This window comes from Crinia signifera, chromosome 8, assembly GCF_055691185.1.
Source record: "Crinia signifera chromosome 8, ASM5569118v1, whole genome shotgun sequence".
Classification (NCBI taxonomy): Eukaryota; Metazoa; Chordata; class Amphibia; order Anura; family Myobatrachidae; genus Crinia; species Crinia signifera.
The window spans coordinates 105,100,324-105,128,017 of record NC_139224.1 but is presented as its reverse complement, the minus strand read 5'-3'; the positions used below and the strand labels follow the sequence as shown (position 1 = coordinate 105,128,017).

At 40.2% G+C, this 27,694-nt stretch overlaps 1 protein-coding gene across 2 annotated transcripts in view; it reads right to left on the bottom strand.

Annotated features, from left to right (window-relative positions):
* COL11A1 (collagen type XI alpha 1 chain) overlaps positions 1-27,694 on the bottom strand; it is a 211,714-nt gene that overhangs the window by 103,412 nt on the left and 80,608 nt on the right. For both annotated transcript variants that reach the window (XM_083156920.1, XM_083156921.1), the window contains 13 exons: positions 26,585-26,626; positions 25,678-25,740; positions 25,447-25,521; positions 23,578-23,661; positions 22,406-22,462; positions 9,539-9,592; positions 9,303-9,356; positions 7,626-7,679; positions 7,359-7,412; positions 6,505-6,558; positions 4,780-4,824; positions 2,960-3,013; positions 1,795-1,839 (listed from right to left, as the gene is read on the bottom strand). In XM_083156920.1, coding sequence (XP_083013046.1) covers positions 1,795-1,839; positions 2,960-3,013; positions 4,780-4,824; positions 6,505-6,558; positions 7,359-7,412; positions 7,626-7,679; positions 9,303-9,356; positions 9,539-9,592; positions 22,406-22,462; positions 23,578-23,661; positions 25,447-25,521; positions 25,678-25,740; positions 26,585-26,626 — 735 coding nt within the window. The remainder of the gene's footprint in view (positions 1-1,794; positions 1,840-2,959; positions 3,014-4,779; positions 4,825-6,504; positions 6,559-7,358; positions 7,413-7,625; positions 7,680-9,302; positions 9,357-9,538; positions 9,593-22,405; positions 22,463-23,577; positions 23,662-25,446; positions 25,522-25,677; positions 25,741-26,584; positions 26,627-27,694) is intronic.

Sequence of the window (27,694 nt, the reverse complement as noted above, 5' to 3'; positions counted from 1 at the left end):
GGACATAAGGTACACAATAACAATGCTACAGCTCTCCTATAATGCAAAACAAAATATAAACATATTTTCTACTAATTGTGATGATAGCTGCCAATTAAATAGAATAAAAAGAGATGCACTCGAAAAAGATCAAAGGAAGGAGCCAAAGGCCAGACATATGCAATACAATTTAATTAGCAATCATGATAATCATGCTGGTGCACTTAACAGCACAAAATAAAAGCTAGCTAGTGATTGTACATGCATTTGTATACTACGCCTGTTAAAGCAGAAAAACATCAATGTATCTCTATTAATAAAATGCATAATGCCTAAAAACTTAACTATAACAGAGAAACACGGTTGTATTTGTGCTGCAGATGGTTTTCCATTCCACTATGACTGCTAATAAAATGTTGTTTTAAGTGAGTAGTGCAAAACCAACAATAAAATCATTGTGTCCCTGTTCATTTAAAAATAATCTGATGCTTTTTGCATAATCAGTTGCAGATCGTCTACTTAGGGAGTAGTGATTGATTTTGGTCAATTGGATGCTTTTTTGTGATGTCCTGACAATTTAGCTAATCTGAGATACCCTTAAGGCTAAATCAACTTCAAATCGCATGTCAGAGATGACGTAACATGCCAGTAGTCAGCTGGCACTATCAGAGCAAATATTGTATTCATTACATTAACTTTCTAACAGCAGAATGACTTTAACCTGAGGGTTTATCCAAAGCCCTGGGGAAAGTGCTGATTGGCTTAAGGTGCCCATACACATTACAATTATTGTATATAATATTGTATACAATATCGCATCTGATCCCATTTCGATTTTGCGATGAGATGAGATCTAGTACAAAAAGTATGTGCTGCACATACTTTTTGTACTAGATCTCATCTCATCGCAAAACCAAGATGCGATCCGATGAGATATTGTATACAATAATTGTTAAGTGTATGGGCACCTTTAGAGCTCTCGTTCCCATAGTATCAGCCAATCAGCACTTTCCACATTTATTCTAATGCTGGTGACTGGGAATTATGTAATTTCGAGCGAGTACTGTATTATCAAGGTAGATTGACTATCAACCAATTTCAAAATGTGCATATGCAACGATATTTACCATGGTATTTGCCATGCAGGTTTATAGGAATTTATTATCTCTTTAAGTTAGTCCAAGCCTTACTTACACTCACTCCCCGGATTTCCAGGAGACTCAAGAATTTAGAGAGAGTCTACAAGTTTCCAAGATAGTGGCAACTCTTCTGATTCTCAGTTGAAATGAGAATCAGAAAAGCTGCATCAATGCTTCTCCTTCCCCTGTGATGTACTGCTAGAGAGTGAAACATAAATGCTGCATTGTGAATGACTGCAATTATGTAATTTGCCACAAGTCCAGGTGGGTGGAGTGCTGTATCACCAACCCAACCCACCAGGACTTCCCTCTCCATTGCCTTTTCAAACAGGAAGTAGTCAAAGTCACCAAGCATGGCTTTCTGTGCAGCATGCACGTGTGACCCTCAAGGTGGCTCATTGAGAACAATATGGGAGATTCTGCCCTAGCATACTGTAGATTGTTCGGCAAATTAAGTCAAAAAGATTTTCTATTGCTATGATAAACATCTATCGCAAATCTCTAAAAAAGTCCACGATTGAAACATAGGCCACTTTTTAATGAGATGTTAATTTCTAACAGAGATATAACCTAACCCTGAATCAATGAGTGCAGCCTCACATATAGACTTATCTGCAGACAATCTGAACTGCAGAAAAACTACATAATAAGAATGGTTGAAATATACTGTACTCACCAAGTTACCTTTGGGTCCTGGGGGCCCATCCACACCAGCAACACCCTGACAAACAAGAAAGCACATGTCACGACAATTGTTAAATATACTACCTAATCAGAATCTGAAGCAAAATTTTCAAATATTGAATATTTTTAATAAACATATATATATTTTTTAATATAACCTATACTGTATATATAGGTTTTATTCAAGATCTAGAACAACTGTGGGATACAGTTTGTGCTCTATAGTTCTGTTTAGGGAGAGAGTTCATGGCCAACTGTGAATTGCAGTATTCATATTTTACTGCAGGTAAGCAGATGTCTGGTAGATTATACAATAATATATTTATTTAAAGAGAGAATTCTCATGTATTATCGGGTGTAATAAAATAACTCAATGTAAATAATGGTCCTGATTCATACACGCTCGCTAAGCAGCGTTCTTTCTATGCTTAGCGAGCAGGTAAATGCCGCCCACCAGGGGAGCGAACGTCCGCCCCCCTTCCTGAACCAAATGCAGGAATGCAAATGGATTTTTTAGGCTTGCACATTCATATGGACAAAAAAATGTGATGGTCGCCGACCATCGAATGATTTTTTTTCCTCGGTTCACAAATAAATGTCTAGTCTGACTTTTATTTGGCTCGGTGATGTCCTGAATTTAGGGCGTGCACTGATTGCAATGTGCAAGCTTCGACCCGCCTGCATTCACATGGGGATGGCCAGCGGTTTTGGGCATCACCCACCCGTTCTTCTTGGCACGCCCAGGAAATGCTGGGTGTTCCTATGTGACAGCCCCCTGCCCACCCCCCTCACCAGAGGCGTTTTCACACCGCGCCTTCACATGTGTATAGTCACCGATACGCATATGCAGACCCTCACCATCAGTCCCGGGACCGAATTTGTTAAAGTACGAGTAAACCTGAATCACCCCCCATTATGCCAAGTGTACTAATTTTTGTGTAATAATGCTCTGGGACCGAACTTCAATTATATGCACATACTACTTTTAATGTAAGTAAAAATATTTTTCAATCTGACCGTGCACTACAACAAATAATATGAGTATTAGGTTATTTATGCAAATAATCAGAATTTGATGAATATATGTAACTTTTTTTACATTAAGTGTATTATTTTTACATTCTGATAAAGTACTGCAGCAATCATAATTTACTTACATGTTGTCCTGGAGGACCAGGAGAACCTCTTGGCCCCAACAATCCTCGTTCACCCTATAAGAATCAAAGGCAAATTCAGTAACTAATTTCCATTTCATTACTAGATTTGGTGCAAATTTTTTACAAATCCTATTATAAAGTTATTGTGCTAAGCAAAACAAAATGTTAGATAATCAGTTTATTTGCAAGTAGTAACAGATTAAATTGGGTCTTCACTAAACTTTATGCCATTACTATCATGTATCATGTTACCTAGCAGAGCTCATGTGTAAGTGTAATATATTGAGGGAGGAGTCATAGCATTTGTAGTAGTTTTGCCTCTAGTGGTGACTTCTCAATCATGGTTGTCCATTGACAGGTTAATAGTCAATGGTTTATAACCATCATGGAGAACCCATTGACAATAAAAACATTTTTGTGCCAGAGGTGCTGAGAGGAAAGGAAACAGGCGCCAAGTTGGTGTGGCCCTCTTTGCAACAAGAGGCACTACTTAAAGTCAGTGTGCATAGTATCTGACATGGTAATGTCAGTGTGTATAAAATGTATAAGGTTTATTCCAGAATGAGGCATGTCTTTGTCTTCTTATTTAGGCCCCACAAATGGCTGTGCATATGGAGACCACACTTGCACCAGGTTGAACATCAAAAACCAATTGGCGTTTTACCATTGGACCTCTCCAATATAGCTGAAAACCGTAACTGAAATGGGAGGCGCCATATAATTTTGCTAACCAGTGATTATCAATGACCAACCTTAACACGTGTGCCATGTGCATGGAACACAAGTCCAGAAATGTTATATGAGGTCATATTACAGCTTAGCTGTAACCTTATTTCACTTATTGGAAAGTTGGTATCGGTGCTGTAAATAAACCCTTATTTCTTTAATAAAATATCAAATCCTTATCTGCTGCTGATACCATACAGTAGATGTCCCAAACTGTTCTGACTGATGTTGCAACACGGAAGAACAATAATTTACTATCATTTCCATTTACTGCTAAATATAAATGAAATATGTGACTTATACCCCTTTCACACTGCACTTTTAAAACGGTATATTGCCGTTTTTTTTTCCATTTTAAAATGTTTAAGGCTGCAGTGTGAAAGTGCCAGAGTTGATTTACCGGTTAAAGTTAACTGGTATTTCAACACGTTTAAAAAGCAGAGTCCTACACGTTTCAAAGCCGTTTTTTAGGCAATGTGAATGGCTCTATTTCTATGGCTTGAAACGTGTCCCTTGGGGGTTAAACGGGTTGAATGTGTGAATGGTACAGTATTAAATGCTTTTTAAAACGGTTTTCACCTGCAATGTGAAAGGTCTTAAGGTTCAGACCCGTTTTAAAGTCCCATTTAAGAATACAGGGCCAATACCCGTTTCTGCAATGTGAAAGCAATATAATAGAGAAAAGGCTTTTTTCATACATTTATTATTTTGTTATGATCATCCAAGACTATGTTGCTGGATATACAAAGGTGTTACATGATGACTAATTAATGTCATAGATAACAACAGTATCAATGCCATCTAATAGTACCATCTAACAAAACAAAGTAGGACCATAGTTATATGATGAAATAAATAGTCATATATTTAAATACATATTTAACATGTGATGTTGAATAGACAAGATTGCTCAATGTGCCAGCAGCACGCTCCCGCAGAAGATGCCGCTGGTCACCTGGCAGCGTAAGAGTTACACAGGAGCCGTAAATGACTTCTCAGCCAGAAGCGATGCCGACCGTTACACTGTGTTTGCAGTGAAAATTTGTAGATATAAAGTAAGAGCTCTGAATAAAACAGATTAATGTGTCACTCACAGGTTCACCGGGCAGCCCTCTGGGTCCAACCTCTCCATCTTCTCCCTGTTACACAAAAGAAAAAGCTGTTTTTACTGATATTTAAACACACTGCACGTAAAGAGGGACAAGCAATGAATTTTGGCTTGTCAAATTGTTATCTATATGTGGTTTTGGTGGGTGGAAAAGGCTAATTGTAGGAAGTAAGGGCAAGAACTGAATGTTAATGTATGGCAGCTATGCTTCTTATACACAATGTTTCTCTGCATATCTGTTTATAATGATCACTGCAAACTACTTATATCTGTGCAATGGATAGTTATTACTGTGATCAGTGTCTTTACATATATGTTATGGGGGGGGGGGGGGCAGACAGGTGTAAAAATGAAGATATCATTCATTCCATGTTGATGGTGGCTGCGCAGCTTATATTTTAGTTATCTAGCTGTCTCTTGCTGTGTGTGTGTGACTCATATGCTAAGCTGGGTAAAAGAGCAAAAGATTGAGGGCCGAGACAAGGGAGCCACGCCATTATACTGGATTATATGTGGACATTGAGAACATCAACATCTATATTATGATGTTCAGAGTTGGACACAAGGACTATGTTGTACGCACTATTGCCACATTGCATAAATCTAAGCTGCACTGAACATGTGCTGCAATGATCTTGCGATGGCGGTCATTGTAAGGATTTATTGCAAAGTGAGAGACGATAAGGGAACATTTGTGGGTGTAAACTGTTGAGTGGCCATTTTGGGGTCATGTCACAGCATCAAACTGCAAACCGATACACACTGTAGTTTAAATGGCGGTGGCATATTTGTTTAAATAGCCCTGACATGCCATGGCCATGCTGCATGAGATCATGGTTACTCATAAGGCTGATTATAGACAGTTGTGCATCCGATGGCTCGGTCTTCATACACATGTGGCAGATCTCAGAAGCCTCCCAGGGATGTCTCATTATAATCTCACTAGCTGTCACATTTGCACTGGTTGTCACAGCCGCTAGGTACGGAACAGCAGCAGCAAAGGCAATAGCATACAACTTTGAATCAGGCCCCAGGCCATTGTACTCTACCGCATTAAGTAGCTTTCTTTTTTTTTATTAGGCCCCTTACCTACATGGGTTCTCCCTAACCCACACCACTATCCTTTCCTTTCTTCCCCCTACGTCTCTTCTCCATCCTCTTATATTGCATAGCTACTTTCTTGTACAGGATGCAGTAAAAGTTACATAATCTGTATATCTTGCTGTTTACAAAAGAACACAAAGCATGTGAACTGTAATATGGAGACTTAGATTTATTCATTTGTTGTGAAATATTTCATAAATGTCTGCTGTGCTTTATTTTGTAAAATCCTTGATGAAAGGGGAAAAGGATGAAATTGTTCCTGTTGATAGATCTAATGAAAGTCAATTTTTCAACTGCATGTTTATGGGTAGCCCATAGACGCATACAGTACCTACACTGTGTGCCCAGGCAAGCTGTGAACTGTCAAATGAAACACTTTGATCACCATGACAGTCGGGCAGTCTGTTCACACAGTCCTATTTAAAATCTGTACACAGAGCAAATATACAGCAGGAACGTTGTCAATGAAGAAATATAGACCTTTACTGAGAGAGATGGAGACTTAGAACGTATGATTCTGCTAAGGTTATGTTATAAATCGAGGTAAAAATTTAAAGCCCTTGAAAATGATCACTCAGGATCTTTCAGGTTTTTAGCTTCTTCTTACCCTTTCTCCATCTTCACCGGGAGGCCCAGGTGGGCCAGAGGGACCTCTATCACCCTAAAAAGTAAGCATAAAAAAATGGTATTTCAAACTTTGGGATATAAAAAGTTTTGCAATTCTGTTTAGAATATAGATAAAAAATAGATACAACCACAAAATATTTAAAATAATTTGATGGCACATGAGTGGCCGTGGAATTTTTGATATGCTGCTTGTTCCATTTTTGTTTCCATATGAGACTGTGCAATGAACTCTATGAATTCAGTAAAATGCTAATTAAAGCACATAAACATAACAAAAGAACATATTACTGCTGTACTAAAGTAACTGCTATTCTTTGCCTTTTAGATAACAAGTATAATTGTCTTGAATGTCATGGGTTTTGTCTTGCTACGGCACTGGTTGTATATTTTGAAAATATACCGTACCTCTCTATACATCGGTGTGCCTGATCAAAACATAACACAAAGTGTAGTAAGAAAAAAATTACAAATTTACAAAGAACTGTAAATAGTGAACATGTGAATGGCCCACAGTACAGTACTGTTGACATTTCATTTCCATAAATGATTATAGATGTGTCTGCAAACTCATTAACTACATTTATTCACATCATGTATTTATATCTGTTAACTGATTTCTAAATAATCGTGCTGCAGCCAATTATTTTTGAAGCTCAAATCTTTAAAGCCCAAATTTATAATGCAGTGTTAGCAGGATAGGAACAGAGGACCCAGCACCCTCTGCTGGACAATCCTAGGAAATAAAGTTCATAAGGAGAAAAAAAAAAAAGCTGATGAGTATTTATACCAGCATAGAGGACAGGCGATCTATTCACCACCTAAGGATTGACTCACCCTGTGCCCCTTCTCCCCGGGGAGACCAGGAAGACCATCAAATCCTCTATCACCCTGTAAAGATATAATAATGACAGAGATCAATAAGCATGGCTACAAATAATAATACAGTACAAGCAAACAGTGAGTGCAGGGCTTTCACTTTACAGCAGGTTTCTTGATGCGTGTTTCCATATTTTCCTATGTTATCGGTCAGTCAGCACTTACAACTAAATACCTTATGCCGAAAAAGGAAAGGATTTAAGGAGACAAAAAATAAAACCATACCTTGGACCCAGGTTCTCCAGGCATTCCGCGGGATCCATCGGCTCCAGATCGGCCCTAAAATAAGCACATACATCATATTATATTAATAATCATATATAATGTAGTAAGTTGAATATATATGGATAGTACATAATAATAATGTCGAATTGCTATTCCAGTAAAGAAATATAAAATAAAAAATGCTAAATATAGATTAATAACTAGGTTTAACTTTTTGCTGAGTACAGATTAAACTACAGTAAGTACATGCTACTGTGGTATTTTCTTTTTAGCAGTCTGCAGTGTTCAAATATTAAAATACAGGTCTCATAAAACCACTCTGCCTTCTGTGTACCACATTATGAAATCACATACCCCAAAGATTAGTTCAACGATGCTCTCACTATATAAAATTAAAGTATGTATCAAATTATAACTATTAATACATGTAATAGCAACCAAGGTCTGAGACAGTGGGGGGGTATTTAATCCTGGGTCACGAATGTCAATCCATCCCCACAGCCGTCACCCTGGTCCGTTTTCTTTTTTCTTGATGGCATATCGCCAGGCGGAATTCAATGTCACATTTGGGAATTGTCGAAAAGGGGGCCTGTCTGTGTAAATGGCCGTGGATTGTCGAGATTCGGCCGTGAATGCGACAATTATTGGGCCCGTTCTGTTGATCTGCCTCTACAATGCTGTCGGGCAAGACAGTATTGAATAGGCGCCCGCAAATATATCCCCTGTTGGAAATATTGGCGGGGATTGAATACCCCCCAAATGGCCCCAATGTGAGAAAGGCGCAACAAAGAGTGTCAAACACATTCATTTGGCTAAGTATTTCATCTTACTCTATCTATCTATCTATCTATCTATCTATCTATCACTAGTTGTTTATCCAGGGGTTTATCAAGAGAAAAAGTGCGTGTGTGTAAAAAAATGGAAAGGTGCCTAATTTCCCTATGAATCCTCTACTGCGCATGCAAAAATGCGCAGAGTTGCCACAGGGATGTTAGACTCCAGAAAGATAAGTACTGAAATAATGGGTGAGGAGTGTGCTGTGTTGGCCCCCGAAAGGCCATGTGCATCAAAAAACACTCTGCCCATTATAGATGTACCAGCCTATCTATCTATAATCATCATCATCATCATGATATTAGAAGTATATTTAGTAAAAGTAATCTCCAAATACCAATCTGTTTTGACACTTCAATCCAGATTTTAGCTGCATCACAATTTACCTTGCCATGGCTCCTGTTAAAGCCCCTGAGAAAACCCATGTGGGAGTTTTTAATTTTTGCCAACAGCTTTATTTTCCCAAATGAAGGATTACAGTAAAATGTATAGTTTGACCTGGTGGGGATTAAGTGAAGCCTCTTTGGCTTCACTGGTCTCCATTTCCTGTGACTTTAGCCACTGTCCCCATACGGCTGTCTCATTTTTGTAATGTTAACCTCTTCTTAAATAGAGAGCAATCTCTTCTTCAGTAGGGACATATTGAGACATACCAAATGTCATAAATCCCTTAGTCATTGATGTAATGCATTTTATTGGACAGGTGAACAACCATGTACCTTGGTATTGTATGTGTCATTTACTGTGTAGTTACCAAATTCTACAAACTTAATTAATTTTCAGGGATTTATATTACAAGATTTGTATGAAGATAAGAGACTAATAGGTCAGTTTATTACTTACCCTTTTGCCAGCTTTTCCCATTGGTCCAGATGACCCTTGGATTCCTCTAGGACCCTTTAAATAAAAAGAAAAGTTAATAGTCATCTACAGTATATATGAAAAGGTATAGCTGTACAGGAGAAGAATACGCCAAGTACAGATGTAAGAAACTACATGCTCGGAATGATCATACCAACAAACAGGCAAGATAATTAGAATATAAAGATGTTTTTTACTTGATCAGTAAAATGCCGTACCTGAGGGCCTGGGTCTCCTGATTCCCCTTTAATTCCTGGAGATCCTGGTGACCCCTTACAAGAGAGAAAAAGAAACCAAGGTTTACATTTTATTACAATAACAATGGAGCATGATGCAGAGCAAGCCAGCCTGACACAGATGACAATGGAGGACTGTGATCGTAATCAAGTGACTCTTCATTTCCTGACATTAGTCCATTAAGCAAAGTGAAATAGCGAAGCTTGTAGAACCGCAGTAACACTGTGCTGCCAATCAAAGGATGGCACATTAAACATTATTGTGCAAAAGAACAATGGCTGACAGTGTGACTGGTACTGCGAAGAATCCCAGCTCCTGGAAAATGTACTTTGTACAACATCTCTTGCTGAATTATATAAAAGCAGTTCCATTAGAGAGAAGTGATTTGTTCTACATTTATCACTCCTGAACTTTAAATATGTGATGATGGGATCATTGGATCATAGGAAGCTGTTACCTGTAGATAAGTTGTTTCATATGATATCTAATATGTTGCCTTAACTGCTAAGCATTCCATCACAGAACACTTTCTGAGTTGTGTAACACCATAAGTGAGACCTTTAAATTCTATTAGTGCTGAAAGCAATCATTTACCTTTAAACAATGGAAAATGTCACTTGACCTTGTTGACAAGAGCTGTGCCCTTCATGTATTGCTACTGGCATAACCTACATAGTTAGGATTTGTATGTCAGAGCCTAATGGTTAATATCCTCAGTAACAGCTTCAGAAATCAATATGCAGCCAGTCAGTGGGCTCCCCTTGGAAACATATTGTTTCTTCTCAATATATATTCTATAGTGCCTAGCTGGTACCATAATAGCCACATGGGTAATTATATGCTTAAAAGTAGCCCTTTGTGTGCTATGCATGAGATATACATTGTGTTCAACCGCTGCCAACATCTGGCATAAAAAAATCCATATAACCTACATTTATCTGAAAATGAAATAAATAGCCCACCAGGTGTTTATTGCTTGCTATAAAATACGTTCCTGAATTTGCTGGCAATGGAATGTGTTTATTATTTATAAACAGAGTATACCGGTGCTGAAATAGATGCAGATTACAAACCCCTAACAGTTCTTGAAAAAAACAATTTACATGGCTGTATTTTTCCAAAATAATACCGGTTCTTTGTGCTTTTATCAAATGAAATAACTTGACGTCTACAGCCTCCTTGTGGCGTGAGAGCTAAACAGCTCACACAGGGATTCACACAGGTTTATAAGCATGCATTAATATCCCATATTCCAGCAGCTAGTGGCAGTAACGCTGCAGGACTAATATTCCAAACCCCTCACGCCTCTTTAATGCACCAAGAGCTAAAGTAATGTAATGGAATGGATACTCTTCTGGATGCACTGATACAAAAAAGCAAAACATAGCAAAAACGACCTTCTCCGGTTTGGAAAGTCCTGCCAATACAGTCTTACTTTAAGTAATACAATAACATTGGGGTGATTTAAAGATAATTTTTATATCTTTTATATAGAAATCTATAAATTGTTTTTACAATGCTTCTACTTTCCGTTTTTGATACAGTATAATATAATATGGACGCACGAAAATGCTGTCAGTATATTTTTACTAAAATATCTAGCGTAATGCAGGGAGGACTCTTTTCTTCTAAATGGTGCAATCATAAGCCGGTTGGTTAAAATGACTAAATCTACACATGTGGAAAAAAAAGGTTTCATGGGCTAATTGAAGACAAAGTAAGGGCCTGATTCTGGTTCACTCGCAAAAGCAAATTCTCTATCTAATGGAACAATCTGTGTGAACTGCAGGTGGGGCTGACACGTGCAGAGAGAGTTTGATTTGGGTGTTATTTTGTTTTTGTTCAGGAGAAATACTGGCTGCTTTATTTTTACACTGCAACATAGATCTCAGTTTGAGGTACAAACCCCACCCAAATCTAACTCTCTCTGCACATGTTATATCTTCCCCCCTGCAGTGCACATGGTTTTGTCCATTAACGAGAGTATTTGCTTTTGCGAGAAAACCAGATTTCAGGGCATATATGTAGAGTGGGAACCCCGCACCACCAACTGTTATTCAGAATGTCAGCACCAGCATGTCAAAAGGTTGTAAATTCTAACAGTCAGAATGACAGCAAGGTCATTAGGGTGACAGTCATTATGTAGACATTATTAAAATGTTGACACATTCAGATTGTCACCATTTAATATGTTGACATTTAAATTTTTTATTTATTTTTGTTATTTAAGCCCAATCCTAACCCTAGAACTAACCCCAATCCTAACACCGGGCCTGATTTAAATGCAGTTGCAATATGAATGCAGCCGCAATCTTTTTTAGTTATATAACTGCAAATCAAGTCAAGCAGTCATCCACAAGTGAGCAGAGGTGACCACCAAAGCCACCATAACTTGCCGATCAGCTGCGCACTCCATCTCAAGCACAACGCAGATGCAAGGAACATTGACTCCATGAGTACAGTCATGGAGAATGGTTGCGGGAACTTGCGCCATGTTTTATGTGTAGGAGATCACAGTCGCACGCCTAGACCTGCCCAAAAAAACGCTCATAACACACCTGCAATTTTACAGACACCCCCTAATTCCTCCCCTAAGTGACCTGCGATTGATTCCTCACTGCTCGTGGCATCAAAAAAGTATCCTGATTCATGCGCACTGCGGCCAATACACAAGCACAAGTTACTCGCCTGTGACACCATCGAAGTTGTGACTGCATCTGATTCTGGCCCTCTAATAACTGTAGCCTTACACCTTGCCCTAAACTTAACCCTAAGCTTAGAGCTAATCAAAACCCTTAGAGGTAAATGTACTAAAAGTTCTACAAGTGAAAAGTAAGATCCTGTCTATCATTTTCTTGGAAACAATAGAGAAATGATAGCTAGAAATGATTATAAGTACAGTAGAACCTGATTGGAGTGCATTGGGCAACATCCTCACTTTTCGCTTTTAGAACCTTTAGTAAATTTAGCCCTAAACCTATCTCAATCCCTATAAAAATTGGTGTTGACATGTTAATCATATGATCTAGGTCAGCTGTACACTAGGTTTGTAGGAGCCTGCGAACCTGTATTGCATCTGGCAAACATTGTATTAATTTGTTCTGGGTAGTTTCCATTTTTGAATATCTTTATTGTAGATATCTACTTAACTATATGGCTTCCTGACCATCCTAGTCTAACATGAACAGTATGCCATGGTTCTTGCCTTTACAATTTTTGATTGTGGTGTATCAATGAAATGCTTTAAATAATAATAATAATAATAATAATAATAATACAGACATATACTGTAGGGCCAAATGTAATAGGGTGTGAGAATCAGAAAGTGAGATAGTTTAAAGCTGCAATCTTTTACACTGAAACAGGTTGATTTTGCCATGTAATTGATTGCCGCTTTAAACGCTCCGAAAATCTCTAATTTTGTGATTCTCAGACCCTATCACATTTCGCCCCTACTATATTTTGAGTGATGGGGGGGGGGGGGGGGGCAAGAAGACACTCTACTTTAGCGTCATTTTGTGCCAATACTCACGGAAAACAATGGGGCAGATGTATTAATCCTTCATAAGAGATAAATTCAAGGGTGATATGGAGAGAGAAACGACCAGCCAATCAGCTCCTTACTGACTTTTTTCAAGCACAGCCTGTAACATGGCAGTTAGCAGGTGATTGGCTGAATGTTTATCTCTCTTTATCACCCTTGCAATTATCTCTTGTTAAGGCTTAATACATCTGCCCCTGTATTTGAAAATGACAGCTCCAAGTTGATTGGCTGGTGCTTTATCTCCTTTCACTTTATCTCCAGTTTATCTCTTCTCCAGGCTTAATACATCTGCCCCTTTGTAGCTTCATAAGCTGCCAATTCCACAACATTTACTCACAGTTTTATTCAACTCTTCAGCTTTCCAATTCTGCTTATCTAAGTTTTGCTATAATACAACAGTCTTCTGTTTCTATTTAGAAATCATAGCAAAGTGCTTCATCAGTGCTGCATTGCTTGTTTCATTTCTTTGCAGCTCATAAACTTCATTAGACAAAATGTCTAATCATAACGTTGTAGCCACAATCAATGTTGTCCGTGCGTCTACGCTTTAATGGGTCATGGAATTGTTTTTAATACAATAGATTCTTCCAGCTAAGCTATGCAATGCAGCATGCGGTTTACCAAAGTGGTAATTAAACAACTTAAAAGATATATGCTAATTTCACATTTAACAACTGCAATCAATAACTTTGTTTTATACAGTAAGTATTCAAAGTTCCAAATATCATATAATTTGTATTGATGTAGAAAGATCCATTAAAACTTCAGGAAAATATTCTATTATAAGTTAATAGGCCATAGAAAAGCAAGAAGGGCAAAACCAAATGCATATTTAATCCAGTCAATGGTTTTTAACGGAATGTTTTATTCAGCACACTGTATGAAGACGTTACTATGTTTGAACTTATTGTTCAAAGTTAATGGTTATTTGTTTAAGATATATTAGTGTTGGCCATTAAATGACTTTATGTACTTCTCAGAAGATCTGACCAATTTTGCCTTTTGTAATGAAAATCTGGTACAGGTTGAGTATCCCGTATCCGTAGATCTCGTATCCGAATTATTCCAAAAAACGTGTTTTTTGGAACAATTAGATTTTTTTTTATTCCCCCTCCCCTAACCCTTTTTTTATACTTACCAAGTCCCCCGGCGTCCATGGCAGGCCTTCAGCATCCTCTCCGGCGTCTCCAGCGGTCCCAGGAGTGCTTTGCACGAGTGTGCGCGCGCCGGCAGGGGTGCTGGAACGTTTTTAGGTTGGGGGGGGCAAGATATAATCTCATTTTGGCGCCCCCTAAATTGCTATATGTTACCCCCTGATAGTTAATGAAATATGTTTTCATCAATAGTAATAGAGTAACAGAAAAACACTATAGTTTTATTAGTAACAAAATAACATAATGCAGAGTTAACATTAGGGAAATGATGCTTAACAAAAATATTTATGCAACTCTGTAACATTAGTAATTAGGGTTTGCCAAAGACTGACACTCTGAATGTATTTTTTGAAATAAATTCATTCAGAATAAAGTTCATATTTAGACTATCAACTCGCAATGGGTAAGCGTGTAGAACACAGAGATGGTTCAGTCGCTCTTGTAGCATGGTAGATCGCAAATAAGTCTTCACCCTCCGTAGCATCGAAAATGATCGCTCTGCAGTTGCAGATGTTGCCGGCACTACAAATAATAGATTCAACAGCTTCTCTGTTTCAGGGAAAAGTCTGCGAGTTTCCATCTTCAAATTTTTCAAATATGCTTTCACAGATAATGGTGATAAAGTGCATCCTGAAACATGAAGTATTTCCACCTCACTCTTCAAACTTTGATGGTCTATGAAATATGTTCCAGCCAAAGTTTTCACATTTTCACACCATGCAGTAGGACTTTTAAGAAGCAAACTCTCTAACGCCTGTATAGTCTCAAATCCTTTCTGTTGGAATCTACTTTCAATTTCCCCTGTTACAGTGTCCAGGGCTTGATAATATATACGGCGGTGCAGATGATATGCATCTTCTGCCGATAGCTCTGTAGAACCCTTTTGTCCTCTCTTGCGATATGATGTGTCTGGTGGCAGCAGGTCCATTTCTACTGATTGTTGCTTAGCCTCATTCCAGATTTGATCAAACTCCTGATCAGATCTAAGCTTCTTGAGTACCTCCAAAGTGAAAGATATGGATTCAGCTGCACCTGATACAGTCTGAGTTTCCTTCTGGAGAACTACACTCAGTTTTTCAGTGAGTGTGAAAATCTGCCTGCACAAAAGCAAAGAAAGAAAGAAAGTCCCCTTTTCCATTTGTAAGAAAAATCCATGGGCTTTGCTGGAGGAAGCATCTTTAGAATCCTTTAGATCTTCCATGAGCTGTAAAATAACTGAATATGAAGCAAGCACAACATTTACTGCAGAGGTTCTTACGGTCCATCGTGTACGACAAAGTGGTCTTGGGACAGAGGCATCTTTACGTCCTCTTCCTAAATCCTCTGCTATTCTTTCAAACATAGCTGTTCGCTTAGGGGAATCTTTTAGGAAAACAGCAAGATCATTAATAACATTTAGACAATTCTGCAGGAGAGGAATATCCGAAACTGTGTCTTGTAGGGCTAGATTAAGGGAATGTGCACTGCAGTGAATATACAGAGCTAAAGGTTGCACCTCGAGTATTCTAGCTTGGGCACCTTTAATGGAACCTTTCATATTGCTACCTCCATCGTAGCACTGACCTCTCAGCTGTGCTACTGGTATGTTAAATCTTTTCAGACTGTCCAGGATTATATGAGATATGGCCTCACCAGTGGTAATTCGAGTCTCATACAAGCCTAAAAAAAATTCTGTAGGCTCAAGATCATCCACAACACGGAGACAAATAGAAACTTGTTCTTTGTTATTGATATCTGATGTTTCATCAACAATTAAACTATAAATTCCGCAATGTTTAATTTCAGCTGCAATGTCTCGTAATATTTTATGGGCCATGATTTCCAACATCTCATCTTGGACTTCAGAGCTTGTAAAATGTTTTTTCCTTTCAAGAAACACTTTGAGTTCAGGAACATCATTACGCCTTAATTTGTTTAGTTGGCTTAAATTGCCACGGTCAGTACAGTGGCCTCTCAGAGAAAGACCTTGTCTTGCCAAATATTTTACTGATTCCAGGAGAGCTATTAAAGCTCTTCTATTATTTTGCTGCTGAACTTTTAGTCCCTCAGAAAACAATGAGGTTATTGGTTTAGCACTAAGGGCACTTAGTTTAGCCACACTTGTCTTGTGTAGGGGAGAATTGCTGTGTGATTTGAATTTTTCTACTCCTTTTTTCCAATTGCGAAAGCCTCTGCCATTGACTAAATCCGACTCTAATCTAAAGGAGTCAGGCAGCAGTTTCTTTTCAATTGCTTGAACGCAAAAAAAGCAAACAAATCCTTTGCACCTTTCATCAAAATGAAGCCACTGGAAGTTTTTGTACCAATCAACACAAAAAGAACGTTTGGATTGTTTATCATAAAAAACTTCATGTTTTTCAGGCTGAAAAGGCTTGTCTTCTCGTAACACCATAGAGCTTTGTTCACTGTTTTTGTGAGACAGACTACTGTCTGGTTCTTTTTCTCTAGAGAAACACTCAGCTTCATAGGAAGCACTGCAATTACTTTCACCGTGTTCCTCAGTAACGGTGGCACTGCTGTGCTCCTCAGTAACGGTGGCACTGCTGTGCTCCTCAGTAACGGTGGCACTGCTGTGCTCCTCAGTAACGGTGGCACTGCTGTGCTCCTCAGTAACGGTGGCACTGCTGTGCTCCTCGGTAACGGTGGCACTGCTGTGCTCCTCGGTAACGGTGGCACTGCTGTGCTCCTCAGTAACGGTGGCACTGCTCTGCTTCTCGGTAACGGTGGCACTGCTGTGCTCCTCGGTAGATTTACACTTTAAAAACTTTAACAAAGCACTTGACTGTTTTCTATTTTCTTCCTCTCTGAGCTTCTTGGCTTTCTTATTCTGCGCCCCAGAAAGTTTTTTTCTTTTACAATCACTCATTATAAAGCAAATGAGTCCCTTATTGAGTCCCTATAAACTGAAAAAAATGGGAGGTAATGTCAGAGTTGGGAAGAATTTTTTTTTTGTGAAATACTTATATATATATATATATATATATATATATATATATATATATATATATATATATATATATATATGTATATTAACCCATTAAGGATGAGGCCATTTTAATTTTTTATTGGTTTCTCTCTTCCTTCCAGGAATGAGCTGTATGAGAGCTTGATGTTTTGCAGGACGAGTTGTATTTTGTAGTGGTACCATTTAATGCATTATAAATGTACTAAGGAACCAACAATTATTCTTCGTTGGGTGGAATAAAAAAAAAACACAATTTTTTTGAGGGGGGGGGGGGGGGGGGGTGTGAGATGTTTACTGTGGTATAAATGACATCTTGTATTTATTCTGCATGTTGGTACAATTTCAGCTAAACCAAATGTATGTTGTTTTTGTTATATTTTACTACTTTAAAAAAGGATCCTCATATCTCATACCAGACAACGGTACTTTAGCGCAGGGGTGGGGAACCTTTTTTCTGCCGAGGGCCATTTGGAAAATTTGAAAACCTGTCGGGGGCCATATAAAAATTATCAACTTAAAAATACATGTGGGCATTATACACAGGGCAGCGGCATATATATGTGGGCATTATACACACGGGCAGCGGCATATACATGTGGGCATTATACACACGGGCAGCGGCATATACATGTGGGCATTATACACAGGGCAGCGGCATATATATGTGGGCATTATACACACGGGCAGCGGCATATACATGTGGGCATTATACACAGGGCAGCGGCATATATATGTGGGCATTATACACACGGGCAGCGGCATATACATGTGGGCATTATACACAGGGCAGCGGCATATACATGTGGGCATTATACACACGGGCAGCGGCATATACACGTGGGCATTATACACAGGGCAGCGGCATATACACGTGGGCATTATACACACGGGCAGCGGCATATACACGTGGGCATTATACACACGGGCAGCGGCATATACACGTGGGCATTATACACAGGGCAGCGGCATATACACATGGGCATTATACACAGGGCAGCGGCATATACATGTGGGCATTATACACAGGGCAGCGGCATATACATGTGGGCATTATACACACGGGCAGCGGCATATACATGTGGGCATTATACACACGGGCAGCGGCATATACATGTGGGCATTATACACAGGGCAGCGGCATATACTCGTGGGCATTATACACAGGGCAGCGGCATATACACGTGGGCATTATACACAGGGCAGCGGCATATACACATGGGCATTATACACAGGGCAGCGGCATATACATGTGGGCATTATACACACGGGCAGCGGCATATACATGTGGGCATTATACACACGGGCAGCGGCATATACATGTGGGCATTATACACAGGGCAGCGGCATATACTCGTGGGCATTATACACAGGGCAGCGGCATATACATGTGGGCATTATACACAGGGCAGCGGCATATACACAGGGCAGCGGCATATACATGTGGGCATTATACACAGGGCAGCGGCATATACACAGGGCAGCGGCATATACATGTGGGCATTATACACAGGGCAGCGGCATATACACGTGGGCATTATACACACGGGCAGCGGCATATACACGTGGGCATTATACACACGGGCAGCGGCATATACACGTGGGCATTATACACAGGGCAGCGGCATATACACATGGGCATTATACACAGGGCAGCGGCATATACATGTGGGCATTATACACACGGGCAGCGGCATATACACGTGGGCATTATACACAGGGCAGCGGCATATACACGTGGGCATTATACACACGGGCAGCGGCATATACACGTGGGCATTATACACACGGGCAGCGGCATATACACGTGGGCATTATACACAGGGCAGCGGCATATACACGTGGGCATTATACACACGGGCAGCGGCATATACACGTGGGCATTATACACACGGGCAGCGGCATATACACGTGGGCATTATACACAGGGCAGCAGCATATACACATGGGCATTATACACAGGGCAGCGGCATATACATGTGGGCATTATACACAGGGCAGCGGCATATACATGTGGGCATTATACACACGGGCAGCGGCATATACATGTGGGCATTATACACACGGGCAGCGGCATATACATGTGGGCATTATACACAGGGCAGCGGCATATACTCGTGGGCATTATACACAGGGCAGCGGCATATACACGTGGGCATTATACACAGGGCAGCGGCATATACACATGGGCATTATACACAGGGCAGCGGCATATACATGTGGGCATTATACACACGGGCAGCGGCATATACATGTGGGCATTATACACACGGGCAGCAGCATATACATGTGGGCATTATACACAGGGCAGCGGCATATACTCGTGGGCATTATACACAGGGCAGCGGCATATACATGTGGGCATTATACACAGGGCAGCGGCATATACACAGGGCAGCGGCATATACATGTGGGCATTATACACAGGGCAGCGGCATATACACAGGGCAGCGGCATATACATGTGGGCATTATACACAGGGCAGCGGCATATACACATGGGCATTATACACAGGGCAGCGGCATATACATGTGGGCATTATACACACGGGCAGCGGCATATACATGTGGGCATTATACACACGGGCAGCGGCATATACATGTGGGCATTATACACAGGGCAGCGGCATATACTCGTGGGCATTATACACAGGGCAGCGGCATATACATGTGGGCAATATACACAGGGCAGCGGCATATACATGTGGGCATTATACACAGGGCAGCGGCATATACACATGGGCATTATACACAGGGCAGTGGCATATACATGTGGCCAGAGACACCAGGGCTGGCTAATTAATGCACAGCATTAATCCAGGGGTTGTCATTTACTCATAAAAAGTGGCACTGTCACCCCCAAACAGGTTAATGTGATTATCTCTGATTATGATGATAATCAGAGCTAATCACATAAACCTGTTTTGGTGTGAATCCACTCCAGGGGTAAATTACAACCCCTGGATCTGTCAGTCACTGCAGGGAGGGCGAGAGGAGCAGCATTTACCTTATCACAGTTTTAGTTGTGGGCTGCAGCACAGCGTGATGGCTGCTGCTGCGGCTGTTTTAGGATGCTCCAGTCCCGCCCATGCACTGATCCATCAGGCTTCCTCCCAGTCCCTACCGCCCGCCAATCACTGTGGACACACACATCACATGATCCACAGACCACAGCCACTGATTGGCGGGCGCGTGTAGTATCTCCCCGCAGCAGCAGCAGCCAGCCAGCCATCCATCCATCAATGTGGGCGGGCGGGACTCAGGGCGGACGGCTGATATGATTCTTCTTGCTCGGCGATTAATCAGCCGCCCGCCGAGCAAGAATCCGCGCCTCAGTAATAATTTTGGGGGGGGCAAGCTGCCCCCTCGCCCCCCCCGTTCCGGCGCCACTGCGCGCCGGTGATGTCACCAGCCCGCCTGGGAACTCGAGCAAAGCACTTCTGGGACCGCTGGAGACTCAGGAGACGGTGCTGAAGGCCTGCTGTGGACTCCGGGGGACAACGCGGATGCCAAGGAACCACCTGGCACCACCAGGGAACAGGTAAGCATGCCTAAAAAAAAATTATTCCAAAAACCGGAAAATTCCCTTATCCGGAATGCTCGTGGTCCCAAGCATTTCGGATAAGGGATACTCAACCTGTATTGTATTCTGAGCAAATGACAATCGACCACTGGAAAGTCACAAATTTAACCAATTTGCCTGAACAACCATTTTTTTGTCCACTTTTAAGTGTTTGGGAACAAATGGTCGATTGTCATTTCCTCCCATACAATACCAGATTTTCTTTCCAACCAGCCAGATTGGACAGATGGTCTGCCAGATAATTGTATAGTGTACAGTATGCCCAGCTTCACTAAATGACCATTCCAACTAACCAGTTTGCCGGTTGCAATTAATATCTGGAACTGTATAGGAACAAATGATTCTAAACCACTTACTCCCAAATGAAGTAAAACAGACATTCAGACAAGTTGTCTAAATCCATTTATTTTGACCAACTTTTCTAAATAATCGTTTTCATCCATTTTCTGGTATTGAAGAGCAAAAGATAACTAAGAGGTTTATTAACTAAGATGAGAGTTCTATTTCATAAAACAATAACTTGCAGGTCAGGATGTGTCTAATTCCCAAACAGTTTGTTTTTCTTTAACCCTTTGATTGGAAGGGAATTTTTCAAGATAGGTGTGAAAAATGCCAAGCAAACCTTTTTATTAAACTCTTTGAGTGCCAATGTTGCTGTGTGAGAGCCTCAAAATATCCGTTAAAAATACCAGCGTTGCTCACAGCGATTGTTCTATTTTTGGGTGCAACATTTAACTAAACTTTAATTAATTTACTTTTTTTTTTGTATTTATTTATACTAAATTTATTTAAACTAAATGAACAGTAGCGATGAGCAATGCTGGCACTTTATGCAGATATTTTGACGATCTTTCGCAGCAACGTTGGCACTCACAGGTTTAATATTACAGTAAAGCTTGTAAAAAGGATATAATTTAATGATAACCACTGTGTCTATATACTGTACCTTTAATAATATGGTGGTTAGTTTTGTTGGGTTTGTGTCCATATGTTTTACATACAGTATAGTGGGTTATTCTAGTTGATTCATTCAGATGCGAATTGGCATCTTTGCGAGTCAACCAAACCTGAGTGGCAGCCTGCCCGCCACCCATTTGCAGTGTGTGTTTACACGCACTGGCTGCAAATGAATGTTTTACATAAATATCCATTCGCAGCCTGCGGGAGAACACCCACATCATTGATGTGGAACGTACACACATATCTAAGGTTGCTCAGAGCAACCTTAGATGTGGGCGCACATTCTGATGGAAGAAGGCTGGTCGCTGACATCTAGTGATGTCAGCTGCTGGCCCCCGGCGCCCACGTTACCAGCCAATTACCATGGGAATGCTGGGCATTACCATGGGCAGGTACCCCTGCCTGCCGGCCCCTGCCCACCGGCCACAATCTGTTCACCATAGCTACACGCACCCAGTGCATGCACATGCCCAGAAAACATCAACCCAGTGCGAACTGGCCACTGCGAATGGACCTGAATAAGGGCCAAAATATCCGCAGTTTCTAGTGTAACACCTACAATGTCAGTCTCCACTGTGTGTGCGCCATACTTTGGGCGCATTTTAAGACCGGCAAGCTTGATAACAAGTATTAGTAAAGTACTTACCACTGGACCCGACCTTCCAGTAAGACCCATTGGACCTGGAGGACCCCTCATGGCAATCTAAAAGAAAAACAGACACTTGTACTTTTATTTTTTGTCATACAAAACTGTACATAACATGTACTCTATTTAGCCACTTCCCTTGCTATAGCGAGCATTGTGGGAAAGTGGTCTTTGTATCATATGTCTCCTTTTACAGAGTAAATAATTGTCTAAAATCTACCAGGAACTTTTCTGAGTAAGTTCAGCATGATACCTATACACTATAACAGTATATTTTATGAATTAAATCTAATTTTCATTTTTGGACTATAAGAATGACAACCGTTAAAATGTAAGTAGTTAAATAACAGAATGAGTGATGGTATTAGCAGAAAGTCTGTAAAAATGCAACAGGTAAATAACTGATATTATTGACCTCTAGGGGCCATTACAACATCTACAGGCGCAAACTAGGTCTTTCATTGATACTACAATTTTGTTTAAGACCTTGAGGTACCTACAGTATGCCTGCCAAAAACTAGATCCCTGGGAAGAACATTTAACTGCGTATACATGGCACTTCCCGGCACCATTGGTAGAATTAGACATACAGAATGAAATGGTCTCTGGTGTTGGCCGCCTTCTATTATCAGAATGCTAGTAACAGTGTTCTGTGTGCCCCTATTCACATAGTATTCACATAGGAATCTACTGTAGCTCAGATTCAGCAAAACACAGATGCTACATGCAGACTCGTAGTCCACATATGGCAATCCGTCTTTGAGAAGGAACAATCACATAGATCAAGCAATCATGTTGTGGATGTCACCCACAACACTCCAAAATAGATTTATTGAATGTTTTAAGATTGAGTGATGCACTAATATTACAATGTGACAAATTACCTTAGTTTATAGTAAACACAAGCAGCTGTCAGACTGCAATTCTTAGGGGCAGCAAAATTAATTTGATTTCTTTTTTAATAGAAAAGTCCACATTAGTAGTAATTGCATTGTTCATATATTTATTAAGTCAGTACTAAGAGACTGCTAATACATTTTATTCTGCACCTGTAGTTTGGTCGTTGTCAGGGTATCTATTATAACTATTATACATGTAATGTTCTTCTGTTCTTCTTTTCTACAGTACTTCTGTATTCTAAAGTGACTTGGCCACAGTGGGGTCATACTCACACGAGCTTGCTGGAGAATGGCCTGAGCTTGAGCTTCCTGAGCTGAGATTGGTGGTCCTTTTTCTCCATCACCTGTATACCGGAACTTGGGAGAAAGGATAGCAGAGATCAATTTTCCAAATAGAAAAATATGAAGGTTCTAGTCTAGATGCCACATTTGCTTCAAGTTGCAGTTTTATTATTACTTCCTTGCATATACTGCAATCAGCACTTCTAATTCTATCAGAAGTCACTTAAGAGCTACTGTATGTTCACATGTAAAGGCCACAGGCTGAGTGCATTTACAGTATATTGCATTATCTTTTGAGGTGGCTTCTATAAAGTATGCTTATCACCTACAGTGTACAGAGATTGCTGTCCCTTATGAGCAGGGCCGGACTGGCCATATGGCCTTCTGGCAAATGCCAGAAGGGCCAATGGCCAGGTGGGCCAATTTGTCCATCCATTTAGTGATAGAAGCGCCTCCCGATTGGGACACAGTAAAAGCCGCTGGACCCGAGTGTCCAGGAGGGATGGGGGCCTAACATGTGGCACATGTAACTTCAGCATACATGTGCATAAATGCCAGGGACGATTCGGAGTCCCAGTCCGTCCCTGCTTATAAGAAATGCAAACATTTCTAATAAACACCACAATAACAGACAAGGAATTATGTTACCATGTAAAGGCAGGGCGCAAAGGGTGCAGTGCTTTAAAACAGGCCACAGAACTCTGTGATGAGTTCTAATATCTGTTATATGTACACCACGGAGAGTGTTAATCCTATATCACATACATTATTCTATTGAGCCCTAAATCTTTGTCACCAGTTTTCACAGTTCAGACATGTATTATGTGCTATTCATGGGATATTGGGCCTTATTTTGGTTTGTTTGCTCCCCCATGTGTTTGCACGGGGGAACGATACTTCCCTTCTGTGCATGTGCATTTCAGCACATGTGTATATGCTGGATTCGAATGGTCAAGGTGAACTGCTAGTTTGCTGTCCCGTTTGCACCTACGAGTGCGGGCGGGGTGGAGCATGGAGCGGTGGCGAGGGGATGTGCCCAGCGTTTCATGGGTGTTCCCATGAAAATGCTGGGCGTTCCCATGGAAATTAGGCAGTGACACTGCTGCAGGGGGCGGGCAGCTGACATCACCGGATGTCAGCTGCAGCCCTCTTCCATACAGGGAACACGCAAAGCTAATAAACCGAAGAGTGTCTTAGTTTTGCGTGTATCTTCCAAATCATTCGATTGTCGCCAACCATCAAATGATTTGGCCCCCACTCAAGGCTGCAAATGGATGTTTATGTAAAACATCCATTCGCAGCTGTGCAGGGAACTCAGCGAGCGAGGGGGCAGGTGGCTGTGCGCATGGCACGCGGCGGGCGGCATTTAATCCACACATAACGATGTGAAATTCACAGCATTGTGTGGGGACCAGAATAAGGTACATTGTCCTTAAAATGAGGTTAAACGTTACCAATGATTAAAGGCTTAATACCACAATCCTATTTCATTGGGCATTTATATTGTCACATATACTGTGGGGTAACATTACTAAGATGGGATACTATTGAAGAAGGGATGTTGCCCGCATCAACCAATCAGATCCTGGTTCTTATCTATTTAGCATCTTCTAGAAGACAATATATTGAATCAGATTGGTTGCTATGGCAACATCCTATCTTCAATGAAAAAATTACTACTATACCTGCTGCTGATTGACATTTAATTTAATCATGTTAGTCTAAATTAATTCTAGCAAAGTATAGTTTGTTTTGCATTTTATTCATTATTTCATCTTTTTTTCATATTCAGACCCTTCAAATGTGCTTCAACCACTAAACTGAGAATGATTTACTCATGAACAGAATGTGTTTACTCACTGGTAACATTAGCATGGTGCCAGGAGGTCCAGGTAACCCATCCGCACCGGGCAGTCCAGCACGTCCTGGTGGACCCTATGAAGAAACAGAAGATAAATGACATGACTTATATTGTCTTTAAGTCTAGTTCTAAAAGATAAATTAAGTGACACAGGTGATTAAGGTAAACCACAGTAAGTAAGCAAATTGATTACAATAACATATGATGTGTTGGCTGTTTATGGTACTCACTCTCTCACCGGGATCTCCAGATGGGCCGGATGGTCCTTGCAAACCAGGGGGACCAGTAAGACCCTAGAAGAAATAATATTTTATATTATATAACTATTTTTCCCAAAAAATCTTAATAATGCCCTATCATAACATATGGTTTTGGTGGCGAGGTTTGGATGTCAAGTCCAACTGCATGTGGTACATGCATTAGAAAAGAACAGGGCCATTAGACGTATGCAGTGGCGTAACTAGATATTTGTAGGCCCCATAGCAAAAGTTTGTAAGGGCCCCCTATTTAGCAACTGTTTTTGATAAATGTATGTAAAACATATTACTTAGACAGTAAAGATGGGCCCCCTGCAGCTCCGGGCCCCATAGCAGTTGCACCCCTTGCACCTATGGTAGTTATGCCCTTGGACGTATGGAAGTCTTATATAAGTAAAAAGCTAGATAAATCACTCTTAAAAAAAGTCTAGTTTAGGCAAAGAACTATCAACAGTTAATAAAAGGTTGAGTTGTCCTTTAAGTAACTTTTTTTAAATAAATGAAATCCCCCTATACATTACAGAAAACTAAACTTTGAAAATTGAAATCATATACATTTTATCCATTTATTTCTGCCCGTACATTTGTCTTGATTATGTCAAATGTAAAAATCATGGAATTATTGTAAACTATATGTACATGAATACAATTGCTGCCATATTTTGTAGACTTGCTATTGACTTCAAAATCAGAATAACATCAATACAGTAATTTAACTGACTTCAGAATAACAGAATCCAGTATTTACGCACACACTCACAAGGAACAGAGCAGGACACAATAGACGGAGGGAATTCTCTAATACTGATGTGGTTTATTTCTAGTTGACTATAATCAGTGTGTACATTTAATAAATAAAATTATATAATTGGATACATACCGCGGGTCCTTCCAATCCTGGGGGTCCTTCAATCAGCATTCCCTAGAGAGAAAAAAAAGTATATTGCGTTAATGTGGGACTAAAAGTACATTACCAATATATTTTTTTAAACTGCTCTGTTAGTCCCCATGGCATTATTGTAAAGCAAATTCTGAAACAAAAAAACCCAAAAGGGATTTAGCTAAAATGAATGATTCTCCGAATGACCTGCCTGCACACATGCAAGGTTATCTTTCATGCTTGCCTGTTATGTATTTCCTGTAAAATAATTGCTATTCACGCTGGATGTCTAAAGTGTCCTGAAGAGCCTGATATCATATTTGATTTGTTTTTGTACAATATAGCTCATTTGGAAAGTGAAAAGCCAACTATTTCTGTTGTCAAGAGCCAAAGCCTGACACTGAAAGCAAGGCGGGAGTAATGTGTTATCACCGATTCACAGAGCTATAGTTTGCGTGAGACTAATATAAAAGAGGTAATGCTGTCAGGCTAGGGATTAGGGCTGTAGGTGATAATGTCTCAATGGATTATGCCTCTCAATGGGGTGGATCTGGACGTCAGATCATTGTGCTGTTGAATAGTCTTATAGGGCTCTCTCCTACATGAATTTCTCGGAAATGAAATCAGCGTGTGAACCAGGGAATGAAATTATGTTACCGAAGAGAAAATGGTGGCAGCTTTGTGCTAGATAGCCTGAAAGCACTAAAAAAATATCAATGGGTAGTCTTCTATGCTTTGCTGTATAAACTCACATACATGTATATTCTTAGTTCCAAGATAAAGGATGGTGCTGATATAGAAGACCGATTTTACTTACAGTATATTTGAACATATGAATATAGGGTTTGGAAAACAATCAACTTATTCGAAAGTGAAGCTTCAATGAATAATAATAATGATCTGCTTTGCAGTATAAATTCTCAAAGGGTTACAATGAAAGGGAAATCCCCTTTATTCCTATTAGGGGGGTCCAATACATACATGCCTAGTTTCCCAGAATGTCCAGGAGACTTCTGAATTTACCAGACTTCTGAGAGAGTAGACCAGCCTCCTGAATCCAATTCACTTACCCAGGTGAATTGCATCATTGTGAACTTGCACCAGGCTGCC